The 13149-nt window shown below is 38.2% G+C and overlaps 1 protein-coding gene across 3 annotated transcripts in view; it reads left to right on the forward strand.

Annotated features, from left to right (window-relative positions):
• Positions 1 to 13149, forward strand: part of INTS9 (integrator complex subunit 9) — a 105358-nt gene that overhangs the window by 31061 nt on the left and 61148 nt on the right. For all 3 annotated transcript variants that reach the window (XM_032332298.1, XM_032332299.1, XM_032332297.1), the window contains exons 2-3: positions 3698 to 3825; positions 12456 to 12516. In XM_032332298.1, the coding sequence (XP_032188189.1) occupies positions 3761 to 3825; positions 12456 to 12516 (126 nt within the window). In that variant the 5' untranslated portion in view covers positions 3698 to 3760. The remainder of the gene's footprint in view (positions 1 to 3697; positions 3826 to 12455; positions 12517 to 13149) is intronic.

Genomic DNA, 13149 nt, shown 5'->3' on the forward strand with positions numbered 1-13149 from the left:
CATTGCTCTGAGTTTATTAAGCTAGAAAAAGATTTTGAAACCTTATGTTAGCTAGATTACTCATTTCTGTACTCGGTAGTGACTGTCTCTTCCTAGAGGGAAAACTAGCAATAGAAAGTATTTATAAAATTACTCACTCACTTCACCTAGTCTGTGGGATACACAAGTGTCTGAGACATTAGTGAATGCTAATATAGAATGGAATTTCTTCTCTAAAATGCTGTAAATTTAGGTGACCCTCCCAAATATAGGTGGCCTTTTCAGCCCTTTAATTGTTCTGTGACAGCTAGCAGTGAACACATACTACAGGTCAGGTAGTTTCCATGCTTTCAGTCCTCCCAGCTTGAGGAGAGTAGCTTCTATTACGGTATCTTAGAGATGGGGGAACTCAGTCTTTGCAGAGTGAAGCGTTTTCCCCCACATCACGCATTAATAATGAGCTCACTCAGGATTTGAGCCCAGGCAGTCTTACTTCAAACCCCCTGCTTTTTGAATCATTTCTCCAAACTCCTCTCAAAATGAAAGCCATGTATCTAGTAGTTGACTTTTCCTGTGTAGGGCCATTTAATTGCTTCAGGATAGCTACTACTAATATTTCAGCTTCATTTTAGTATAGATTCTAGATGGTTTTGACCATAATTCTGATGGGAATAAGCAGTGAAACAGATCTTCTGATATATAACTGATGACATTGTAAATAGGTACAGCCTTTTTTGGAAAGCATTTTGGCAGCATATTTCAGGAGCCATAAAATGCTCATATTTTTTGACCTAGTTAATGCCACTTCTGGGAATCCTCTAAAGAAATAGTCTAATATGGAAAAAGCCATAAGCACTAAAGTGATCACCACAGCCATGTTTGTAATAGAGCAACTGGAAGCAACTCTAAATGTTCATCAGTAAAGGAATGATTAAGCACACCATGGTACATTTACTTAGGCAGCCAATAAAAATGAAGTGTGATGCAACATAGACAAAGAAAACAGAGTCATCTTGAGCTTTCAAAGCAGCATACAGCTGTATGTTCACTAAAATTACAGCTTTTACAAATAAGAAAAAAGACGGAGGGGAGCCTGGCTTGGTCAGGTAATCTTCTGCTGTTGGTTCAGGTCATGATCTTGGGGTCCAGGAATCAAGCCCTGTATCTGGCTCCCTGTTCAGTGGGGAGACTGCTTTTCCTTCTGCCCCTTACCCTGCTCACGTTCTCTCTCACGTACACTGTCACTCAAATAAATAAATAAAATCTTTAAAAAAGAAGATGGCATAGAACAGTGGTTGTGGGTGATTATTTTTCTTTCTGTTATTTTTCAGGCTTTTTGTAATACAGATTTATTCTTAGTTTTAAGATTTAAGTCACATGATTACTTAATGTTTTTGTGTATTCATCTCCTAACCTTGACTAGATTATGAGCTGCGTGTTTAAAAAGAACATCACTGGACACAGGCAAACTTCAAGCACCTTGTAGGTGCCTCATTTGCTGGTTGCGTGAACCTCCGCCAGTCAGTCAGTCTCAGCTGACTCATTTGACCCATGAAGTGAGCGGTGCAATTTGTAAGACATGAGTGGAATCTTTGGAGTGAGGAGACCTTGCTGTATGTCTTTGGCTCTTAGACAAGTGGCTCAAACTTTGTAAAGCTCAATTTCCTCATCCATAAAAATGGAGCTAGTGAGATCAAGGTCTGGCACTCCCTTAGTAGAAGCTCTGAAAATGTTCCTTCCATTTAGTCACAGCCCTTACAAAGTGCTCCTCACCTTTCTTTATCCTTATGTGACAAGAACAAATACAAAGTCTTCAGCTAACTCCTTTTGAGCAGCTTTTACATGTCCATCTTCTGGCATAACTTGTTATCTATAATTTAGAGTTAAGGATGAAGGACAAAAAGCTTTGTCATTCAGCGTGGCCCAGAAAGTTTTCAGTTTTGTTTTAGTCTTTTTTTCTTCCAACTGTACAAGTGTAGGTAAATGGTCATTGTCAAATATTTGGAAAATATAGAAAGCTGGAAGAAGAAAATGATACCATAATCTTTCCACCTAGAAGTAACTATTATACATTTCATTTTATTTCTTCTTAATTATTTCTGAATATCAGATTTTTTTAAAAGAGAAATAGAGGAAAGCTCTTATTAGAACATTTGTTATGTTTGGGGCAAGTTTAATATGATGTTTGTGTTTGTTTTGAGATAGTTTACCTTCAGTAAGTTACTCTTACATAGGGATAAAGACCAAGCTAGCAGTAAGGAAACAGATAGAGGATGGGGGTGGGGATTGTTCTGTCTTAATTAGTAGGACAGGTGTTTTGTTTTTTTTCTGTATTTCTGATACCTGTCAAAGAATGAACTTAGGTAAAGTCTAACTACCCAAATCATGCTTCCTGGACTTTTTTTTTTTTTTTTTTTTTTAAGGACAGTTCCAATTTTAAATAGCTTGTGATGTTTTCTTCATAGTTATCCTGTACTTTTGCAGACCATGAGCTGTGAATTTTGGTTTGGAAAATATAGTCATCATACATAAACTTGGAATAAAGAAAAAGCTTACAGAATAACCACAATTTCTTGGCTCTTGTCCTTATCATTTTTAGAACATGCAATTTTTAAAAATTATCAGTCCCTGTAATATCCTCTGGAGAAAAGGAGGAAATGTATCCAGTGACAGAACCAACAGAGCAGCAAATACCTAGAAAGACAGCCTGAGCTACTGTGACTATGTGGGGCCAGGCATTGATGTCACATTACCCTGACTTGTGTTGGACTTGTACTGAAATCAGAAAGGGAAAATGTACTTGTTGAGGGATTGAGAGCATTGATCCCTACGTTTTCTGGACTTTGCTGTGCAAGGGTGGCTTCTACAGGATGACTTTAAGAGTAGGGGAAAAGGTCTTTTCCCTCTTTTGTTTCTTTTCTTCAGAGCAGCAATAGAATTATGAAAGGTGACAGGGTACATCCCATATAAATAATTTTCAGTGTGGCATATCTGTCATTCCCACTACATCGAGGAGGACATGAGAAATGTTTGAGGTCAGTGTATTGTCTTGCCTCATCACTCTCCTTTGAATATGCCGCCGTGTCTTGTGCCCCTTTGACTGCTGAGGTCTGCTGCCCCAGGCTAGAGACTCTTGATTGGTTGGGAGTAGGTGTCCCTCATTCCTGTTTAAGTATCTGCACATCAGGGAAGTCACTTGTCCTTTTGAGTCATTTCTTCTGACAAAGATGGACCATAACTCCTTACTGATGCTTGGCTTATTAACCCTTTCCAGTCACTTCCTCTTTGAGGAAAATCACTTGACCTCTTCACAGGAGAAAAGCTAACCTATAGCACTGTTTGAGGATCCAGCTTGGACCTTAATGGACCTCTATAGCTTAAGGCAGTTCTTAGGTATATTGGGACAGTGGGGATTTGGAAATGTCCTGTGAGGGGTTGGGGCAGGGGCAGATAACTAAACCGTGTAAACTTTCTACTTAGAATAATTTTGGTCCCTCCAAAAGTGTGCTTGCCTGAGATAGGACTCGGTGCCCTATGAAAAATTATGACATGGGCCTTTTGAACTGCTGAGGGAAGTAGTAGCCAGAAGCTGCAAAGAAAGTTAGCTGAATTTACACACTGTTCTTATAAGAGAAGTGATCAGTTTTACTTAATTCACTGGACTCTTTAGACTTTTTCTATAATTGATTATTGTTAAAAATGATTTAATTTTTTTCAGTATTGCCTGTCGGGGCACCCGACCTTACCGTGCAATGTGCTCAAATTCAAATCAACTACCATTATGTTGGACTGTGGACTGGACATGACTTCCACTCTCAATTTCCTTCCTTTGCCGCTTGTTCAGAGGTATGTGCTGCTGCATCTGGGACAAAATGAGCTTTAGTTTGTTGAAAAATGGTGCTGCTTAGCATAAAGATTACCAGTACCTTGTGTGTTGTCCTTAGTTTACTTTGTTCACTTAAAAATGTTCTTCATCAGAATTATTTCTTTGGCTGGGTTGATGGAAAGTGTTATATTGATTTATTGATTGACTTCTTTATTATAACTTCTTCTGAGTATCTGTAAAATGTTCCTGCAACTGCTCTGTGCAAGTGAGGTCATGTATATTTCATCTTTCTTGCTAATTCATGTAAGAGCTGATAAATGGTCAACTGATGAGCCCAAGAATTGAATTTTAGAATCATTTAACTGCCTTTGCAGGGACTTGACATCATAGAGCCTGACATTTCTTTTTGATAAGTATCTATGTGTTATTTTCATAATAGGTATAGATATCATGGAATCACATATGAAGCCAAAGTCCTTGTCTTAAAACAGATTACCCAAAACCTATAGTCACCACTGTTTACTCTTCCTATGACTTTGTCTAAAAAATTGTTTTCCCAGCTTGCTGGTAAATTGAAATTTTTAAGGGAGGTGGGTAACTTAGAGAAGCAAATATATTTCCAGTAACAAAAAGTATTTTCACATAGGAGAGACAGAAAAGCTATCTAAAGCAGATTTAAGAGCTTAAAAGCATAGCAACCTGGGCAAACCACCCAATATATCTCATTCATTTCTGAAGACATCACTGTATGCAATGATTATTCATAATGATAATCTTCTAGAGAAAGTATAATTAAAACTCAACCTTTGATTTTCTTTCTGAGATAAGGGACATAATAAGGTGAAGGGGACAGAAGGAATTCTAGATAATTTCAGATTACATTTTATGCAAAGCTGATAAAATTCAGTTATCACACCCAACACTTAGAAATACATTTATTATCCACAGATATTATCTGTCTATATATATAATTACAGTTGCTTCAGAAACTGTAGGTATCATGTTTCTGTAAAAAATGATTGACAGGTTATTTCTTACTGAAATAGTCTGATATTATTGTCTGGTTCCCCCCAGAGATTACAGTTTTAATTTATTTTGTGTTTATTAAGAATCTGCACTGTGCTGGACCAGAGGATACAGATGTAAATAAGACAACTTTCCTTTCCTCATGGAGCTTTTCTGTTGGGGAGGAAGTATTCCACAGCCAAAGACTTCATTACACTTGTTTTAAGAGAACAACTACATGCTTGTGAGAATTACTAAAAAAAAATTTTAAATACGGTATTACAAGAGTTTCCAAAAGGGGGCCTGCACACTATGCAAGGTCATGAGTTATCTTGCTGCTCCAGTCCTGAACTGGGCAGACAGTTCTTAGCTGCATATTTTCCCTTTCCTGTTCATTCTTGTCTTTACCTAATTCTTTATTCTCACTGACTCAGCATTGGAATCCTCCACTCTCTTCCCCTTATCATTGTTCTTCTGTCAGAGGGAAGTTACGCTAGTGGGATGATTGGCAGCCCATATATATAGTTCCTTACAAAAAGTATTTTCTGTTGCTCAGGCCAGAAACTTTGGAGATGGTCTTGGCTAAAATAGTACCCCCAGTCCCTCCCTAACCCCTTGTCCTGCTTTATTTTTCTTCCTGGTACTTAAACCATTACATTATATGTATGTATTTACTTTATATATTATTTATTTTCTCCACTAGAAGTTTTTTAAGGGCAGGGATTTTTTCTGTTCCCTTCACTGAATCCCCAGGGCCTAAAATAGTTCTTGGCATGTAGTAGCTACTCAGTTAAGATATGTCATATGAATGAATCCTTTTATCTTCTCCAGATTCCAACCCTTTTTGAGAGCAGTTTCACTTTTAATTGTAATCTTTTCTTTATCTTGAACCTTTTCATCTTGATTCAGTTCTTCCCATTTAATTATGCTTGGTTATTTCTAACTTAGTATTTAAAAAAAAATTTTTTTTTAAAGATTTTATTTATTTATTTGACAGACAGAGATCACAAGTAGGCAGAGAGGCAGGCAGAGAGAGAGAGGAGGAAGCAGGCTCCCTGCCGAGCAGAGAGCCCGATGCGGGACTCGATCCCAGGACCCTGAGATCATGACCTGAGCCGAAGGCAGCGGCTTAACCCACTGAGCCACCCAGGCGCCCCTAAAAAAAAATTTTTAACCTTCTCCCGACTCCACTTTCCCCTTCAGCATTACTAACTCCTCTCCAGTCTGTGATTTGCCCATATCACCTATCAGAATGCTGCTCTCTAGAGTCACCAATGACTTCTATGTCACTAGATGCAGTGACACAGTTCTCATCCCACTTGGCCCTTTGGCAGAACTGTCCTCCATTATCATGCATTTCTGCTTTTCCTCTTTTCTGACTCTTCTTTTCTATCTGCTTTGGAGATTGACCTTTCTCTAACAATAGTCACATATCAGAATTCTTCAATATCCAGTGCTTGGCCATCAGATTCTCCATCAAGGGAATTTCCTAAGTGCTCAGGGCTTCGATAATCATCTAAACAATAACCTACAAATGTGTGTCTTTAGTTAATAATGTTCTTCTGAGTTCCAGATTCATGTACCCAAAATGCCTGCTGAGTTTCTTTCTCTCCTTGGATGTGCTTTGAAGGTTCTTCAAAACTCAGCATGCCCCAACCTGAGCCCATGAGTAGACTTCATTCAGAAGAGGAGAGAAAACCCTCCCAGACCTAGGTTTCCTCTACAGTGTACCCTATCTTAGTGACTGACATGCTGATATGAGAGCGAGAAAATTGGAAAGTAACTTAGATATGCCACTCTTTCTCTTTGCCCATATCCAATCCTATATGAAGCCTTCTTATTTTTATCTTCTCAAAGACCCTGGAATCCAGTCTTTTCTCTTTAGTCCTCCTGTAGGCATGACCATCTTTATAGGCATTACCGTCAAGGCCTCCTAGTCAGTTTCTTCAGTCCTGAACCTGCCCTTGTCTGAATCCAGAGCCATTTTTGTGTAACTTTTTTATTTGAAATCATTTCAGATTTATAGAGAAGTTGCAAGAATAGTACAAACAACTCTCAGTTACCCTGGTAAATATTTCATCACATGTACTTTATCACTTTCTCTTGATATGTATGCATGCATACAATTTTTCTGACTCATTTGAAAGATTTACCTTTACTGCCTAAATACTTGAGGGCCTATTTGCTAAGAAAAAGGCAATTATTTTATATTACCACAGTACACTAATCAAAATCAGTGAATCAAAATAACTCGCACGGACACTGTGCTAGTATCTAAGCTGTATACCTCTTTCATATTTCCCAAGTTAGACCAATTTTATTTCACTATAATGCCTTTTATAGCAAAAAAGAATAGCAGTACTGGTCCAGGATTCAGTCCAGGTCACAGATTGCATTTAGTTGTCCTGTCTTTAGTCTCCATTAATCTGTCATTTTTAGAAGTATGGGTTAATTATTTTATATAATGTCTTTCAGTTTGGGTTTGTCTGATGTCTCCTCATGTTTAGGTTGGGGTTATTTTGATAGGAATACCACACAAATACTCATATATATTATCAGATTGTACATGATGTCCATTTTCTTCAGAATCATCTTTTAGAAATATACATCTAATCTTGTCTCTCACCTGTTTAAAACCTTTCAGTGGTTTTCATTGCTCTCGGGTTAAATACCAAGTTCATCTTGGCATATTATGGTTTATGCTTACCCCTGTAGTATCTCACTTTTTATTTCCTTTCAGTTTCAGAGAAAGCCTCTCTCCTGCTCGGGAGCACTCACGCAAATTTTTCCTTCAGCCATAAAGGCTCTTTTCCCCCTCCTGCAACCCCCCTTCCCTTAGACTACTTAGCAAGAGCCTTTATGCCTCCAATTTCTATATAGGAAGGATCTAGAGATAGCGCCTGGTTGGATGTGGTGAGAGAGGGTAAATGGGCCTCTTCTTTTTTATTTTTTCCCAAAGATTTTACTTTTTTTTTTTTTCATTTTTTATTTATTTTTTATAAACATACAATATATTTTTATCCCCAGGGGTACAGGTCTGTGAATTGCCAAGATTTTACTTTTTTATTTGACAGAGAGACAGCGAGAGAAGGAACACAAGCAGGGGGAGTGGGAGAGGAAGAAGCAGGCTCTGAGATCATGACCTGAGTGGAAGGCAGATACTTAAGGACTGAGCCATCCAGGCACCGTAAATGGGCCTCTTCTTGAAACTTCATTTGAATAACCTTCTATGTAAGATGTCCAGGACAAAGGTTGGTCAGAATGACTTGGAGGAAAGTATGGGACTTGTAGCTGTCTTTCTCTCTTCCTGCCAAACCTTGCCCTTTGACTTAGTTTCCCCTTTAATCTAGAACTGTCTAGATCTCAATCATCATAGACCCAGAGAAGTCTTTTGTTGCTGCCTTGACCAGTCCCTCTTTAGGGAACTTTGGACTAGACTGCATCATCATTTTTAACATCTGGTGCTCTTCTTGTGTGATTACTCAGGAGGACAGGTATGTTGTGTTCATGGTCACATCACCAGTACCTACATGCCTGACACATAAAGAAAGATTCATTATTGAATGAGTGAAAGTGAACACCTCATTCTCCTGCAGTACTATTATTACCACATGTTGAGGCTATTGCCTCCCTGTTCCCTCTTTATGGAAAACCTCCTCCCCCCTCACCTCCTAATTCCTATTCCCAGCTCTCCCACAGCACCCCATGCTGTCAAAGGTGCCCTTTCTGTATGAACCCGTAACATTTCTGCTTACCCCATCATAGCTTTTATTTTATTCTGTTGTGATTGCTTTTTACCATTTCCCTGTACTAAAGTGCACACTCCTGAAACTCGAGGGTTATTTTACGTACTGTCATATCCTTGCACTTTGTATACTTTGTTCAGAGTAAGCTTTTACAAATATTTTTTGAATGAATAAATGTAGTCATGCCTCTTACATTCTTTTCTGATTATAAAAGTAATGCATTTCAAAGTAAGAAGCTGGAAAAATGAAAAGTTAAAAGAGAAAATGAGTTGCATATCATGTTTTTTCTACCTTCCATTATTTTTTTAGGCTATAGATTATTTTTAAATGCCTTAGGCTATTTATTTACTTATGAGAATATTTTATCTATTTTTTAAAAAAATAAGTGGGAAAGGGGATTTAGTAGTATAGATATGTCACGGAGATGAATAGTACTGCATAAGGAATATGGTCATTAATATTGTAATAATGTATGGTGATATCCAGTGACTACAGTTACCGTAGTGAGCATTTAGTAATGTATAGAATTGTTGAATGAATCACTATGTTGTATACCTAAATCTAATGCTGTATGTCAACTGTACTTTAATAGTGTAAAATAAATAGCAGATCTTGTATACATGTGTTTTTGACTATAACATTTTTAATGGCACTTTTCCCTAAGAAATTCTTGTTAATAAGAGATGGAAAGATGTTTTATCCATAATCATAATTTTTCTAATATATTCACCTACCATATTTTTTTTATTGTGTTATGTTAGTCACCATACAGTACATCACTAGTTTTTGATGCAGTGTTCCAAGATTCATTGTTTGCATATAACACCCAGTGCTCCATACAGCACGTGCCCTCCTTAATACCTATCAGCGGGCTCACCCATCCCCTCATTCCCTTCCCCTCTAAAACCCTCAGCCTATTTCTCGGAGTCCACTAGGAGATGGAAAGATTTATCATCTATAATCATAATTTTTCTAATATCTTCACCTCCCATTTTTTATTTAAGTAGATTTCTGTAGAGACTTCTGCCTCCTAATTTTAAAAAATTTACACAGTTGAAGGCCCCTGGGTGGTGCCATCAGCTAAGCATCCAACTCTTAGTTTCGGCTCACATCATGATCTCAGAGTCGTGAGATCAATTCCCATATCAGCTCCACACTGGGTGTGGAGGCTGCTTAAGATTCTCTCACTCTCCTTTTGCCCTCTCCAGTCCCCATGTGCACATGCACGCTTGCACACTTGCTCTCTTAAAAAAAAAAGTACACAGTCACATTCTGTAATACTAAAAACAATGTAACAAATCCCTTCCCCTTTGGTAACTTAAAGTATACGGACTCTATGATGTAGTCATTAACTGATCAAAACTCAGTCACCAAATATTTTTATCTCTGTTGTCAGCATCCCTTTGCCATTAGTGACATGTTTCTGTGGCACTTCATCTGTGGCACTGTTGTTACAACATGGTCATTGCTCTTCTTTGAGCAATCAGTCCCATCAACTGGCAGTCTCTCAAATCCAGAATAACTACAGGTGTTTTGTAGAAGGCTTTGATGTTATTTTAAAAAGCGCTTAACAAGGGCGCCTGGGTGGCTCAGTGGGTTAAGCCGCTGCCTTCGGCTCAGGTCATGATCTCAGGGTCCTGGGATCGAGGCCCGCATCGGGCTCTCTGCTCAGCAGGGAGCCTGCTTCCCTCTCTCTCTCTCTCTGTCTGCCTCTCTGTCTACTTGTGATCTCTCTCTGTCAAATAAATAAATAAAATCTTTTAAAAAAAAAAAAAGCGCTTAACAAGAACTAAAACTACAGTATCTGAGGGGCTCCTGGCTGGTTCAGTTGGAGGAGCATGTGACTCTCACCTCAGGATTGTAAGTTAACAGCCCCACGTTGGCTGTAGAGATTACTTAAAAATAAAATCTTTAAAAACAAAACAAACCTACAGCATCTGAAAATTTTGCTTTTTACAAACTTATTGTCTGATGAACAGTGTAGCATTCTAATCAATTGTTGGTAGACAGCTAACTGAATCAGTCATCTGTAATTTGAAGGCTGATTTGTGGGTGTATGATAGGGAACAGACAGAATATCATGTCCTGTGATCCAGTTCTCGTTATAAAGGGAAGTGGATATTTACAGCCTTCCTTTAGAGAATTAGTGTGCATGAAATGAGAACAGTATTCACGTTGTTTTGTAATACTTTCATTTGAGTGCTTGGTTTTTTTATTTGATCTGACAGTAAATATATTTTTCAACAAGTCTGGAAGTGAAGACATCCAAGTCTGGAAGAAGACATACTTGTAACTATGAAATGAGATGGGAATTAAACAGCTAATGATAGAATATTTTTCTGAGAGGCTAGAGCAGAAAGCTCCCAGAGTTTAAAAAACAAGTTTATCAGGTATAACTTATACAAACCAAATTTACTCTGCTACTGGTAGTTTTCATTCCCAAGTATGAAATCCAAAATTCTCACTTTTTGATAAATAAAGAGCAAAATGTAAATAGAGAATAGAGGCAAGGGACCTGTGGGACTTCATTATCCTTATATTCATACAACTTTTCTGTAAGTTTGGAGTTACGACAAAAAAGTTATCCCCCAAATTCCTATTTTTTTTTTTCTAAAATTAGATGAACATGTATTTTACGCAAGTTTTTAACCTTCCTTGAAGATTGGAAAATAGTCACAATATTTATGGGTTTTTTTAAGATTTCATTGATTTGAGAGCGAGCTAGCGAGCACAAGCAGGCAGAGCAGCAGGCAGAGGGAGAGGAGAAACAGACTCCCCACTAAGCGGGGAGCCCAACATGGGGCTCAGCCTGAGCCCAAGGCAGGCATTTAACCGACTGAGCCACCCAGGCACCCCAATATTTATATATCTATTTGACTTTCATATCCTTTCACCTAACTACAAAGTCAGAACTTGATAAAAAACTATTTTGGCAAGAGGATGAGGGACTGTATACTAACTTAATTTCTGATATGGAGTCTTTTAGTCCCACGCCATTACTTTGCCCTTACTTTCACTTTACAAACTAATTTTGGGATGAAGTGCTAACATCCTCTTGCCATCCAGCTTGTACTTCCGATGTGCCTTTCTTCACATAACACCTTGGTCATTAAGTTTTTCTTTTTATCAGCATTTTTTCCCCTAAGTTATTTGCATTTTCAGCCTTCAGCATAATTCTAGTCAACTAATAGCATACACTCAGATCCTGAGATTGCCAGAAGTGAATGATTTCTGAATCTGGACTTTTTTAATGTAACATATATGTGAAATTAGCCTCATCTTCTGGAGATTATTCTACCAATGTATGTTGTCACTTTGTAATACTTAGGAGAACTGGGTTTATTTTCCGGAATTAGAAACCCAAGCCACAGGTGAGAAGTGACTAGTATCTTTATAAATAGTGAATCCAGAATGTGGACTTGACTGAAATTCAGGTATTTTTATTTGCCTTGAATTCAGGCTGATAAGCAGCTAAGTATTCTTGTCAGAGCACCTGACCCCGGCTGCGTCTGTTTTCTCATCCACAATATGATGATCCCGTTCAGCCCTCCCCTCAGGCTTATTGTCAAGCACAAGCAAGGGGCAGTCAGGGGCAGTCACTGGGAAAGGATAAAATGTTGTAGTGTCTCATCTTTCTTTTTTCTCTTTATTTTTCTGCATAGGAGTCTTTTAATTTTCCCAATTTAGTGCTAAACTACTTGTCATTTTAATGTTCTGTTGCTGCATAATTCTTAAGCTTGTTACAACATGGTTATTTTTCATCTTTTCGATTAGTATTTTGGGTGGACATTGCCGCCGGCAATTTCAAACTCTTTTTAACTTTATGGAGATGATACAGTCACCATGAAATCACTGAGGACTATAATCTATTTAGGATAATTTAATCTTTTGTTTTGCAGTCCCAGGCTGTCTAATCTTCCTGGCTGGTCCCTAAAGGATGGAAGTGCTTTCTTGGACAAGGTAATAATAACTGAGGCATATCTACACCCAGTGGAAGCCATCTTGTCATACCAGAGCCACCCAATAAAAATGTAATGGATGGGCTCATTTTTTTTCCTTTGTATTCTCTGAAAATTCCCAAGATCCATGTAGGGTCTTCAGTACTTGGTGATTATTTTTAAGAGCCTTTTAGGGAATCTCAGTGTTCAGATTCAAGTCCAATTTGCTCGTGTGTAAAAATCTAAGAACTTCTGCTGCAAATACATTTTATCACCACAGAAAGAAAAACTATTATTTTTAGAATTGCGATGAGAGTTTCAAAGGTATTGCCTATAGAGACTTCCATCCAGTTCGTTCTATTTTCAGGCTGTTACTGACTCCATGACGGGAAGGAGTAAAACTTTTTTTAAAAAACAACTTTAAAATCCTCAAGAATGTGAGTTTTAAACTGCTTCCGTCAGCAGTTAGGTAAGGTAGGGCTTTGCGAAGAGTTTGGTTCTCACTCTTTGGGTGAAGAGAGGCCATGGAAGGAGGGCAGTGTCATCGTCTGATCAGATCACTCTGGCTGCCATTGGAGAACAGACTGCAAAGCCAGTGTTAACTTTCCAGGCGATGTGTTCTTGGGGGAGTAGGAAGGGAAACATGTTCTTGGGT

This window comes from Mustela erminea, chromosome 2 (genome assembly GCF_009829155.1).
Source record: "Mustela erminea isolate mMusErm1 chromosome 2, mMusErm1.Pri, whole genome shotgun sequence".
Classification (NCBI taxonomy): Eukaryota; Metazoa; Chordata; class Mammalia; order Carnivora; family Mustelidae; genus Mustela; species Mustela erminea.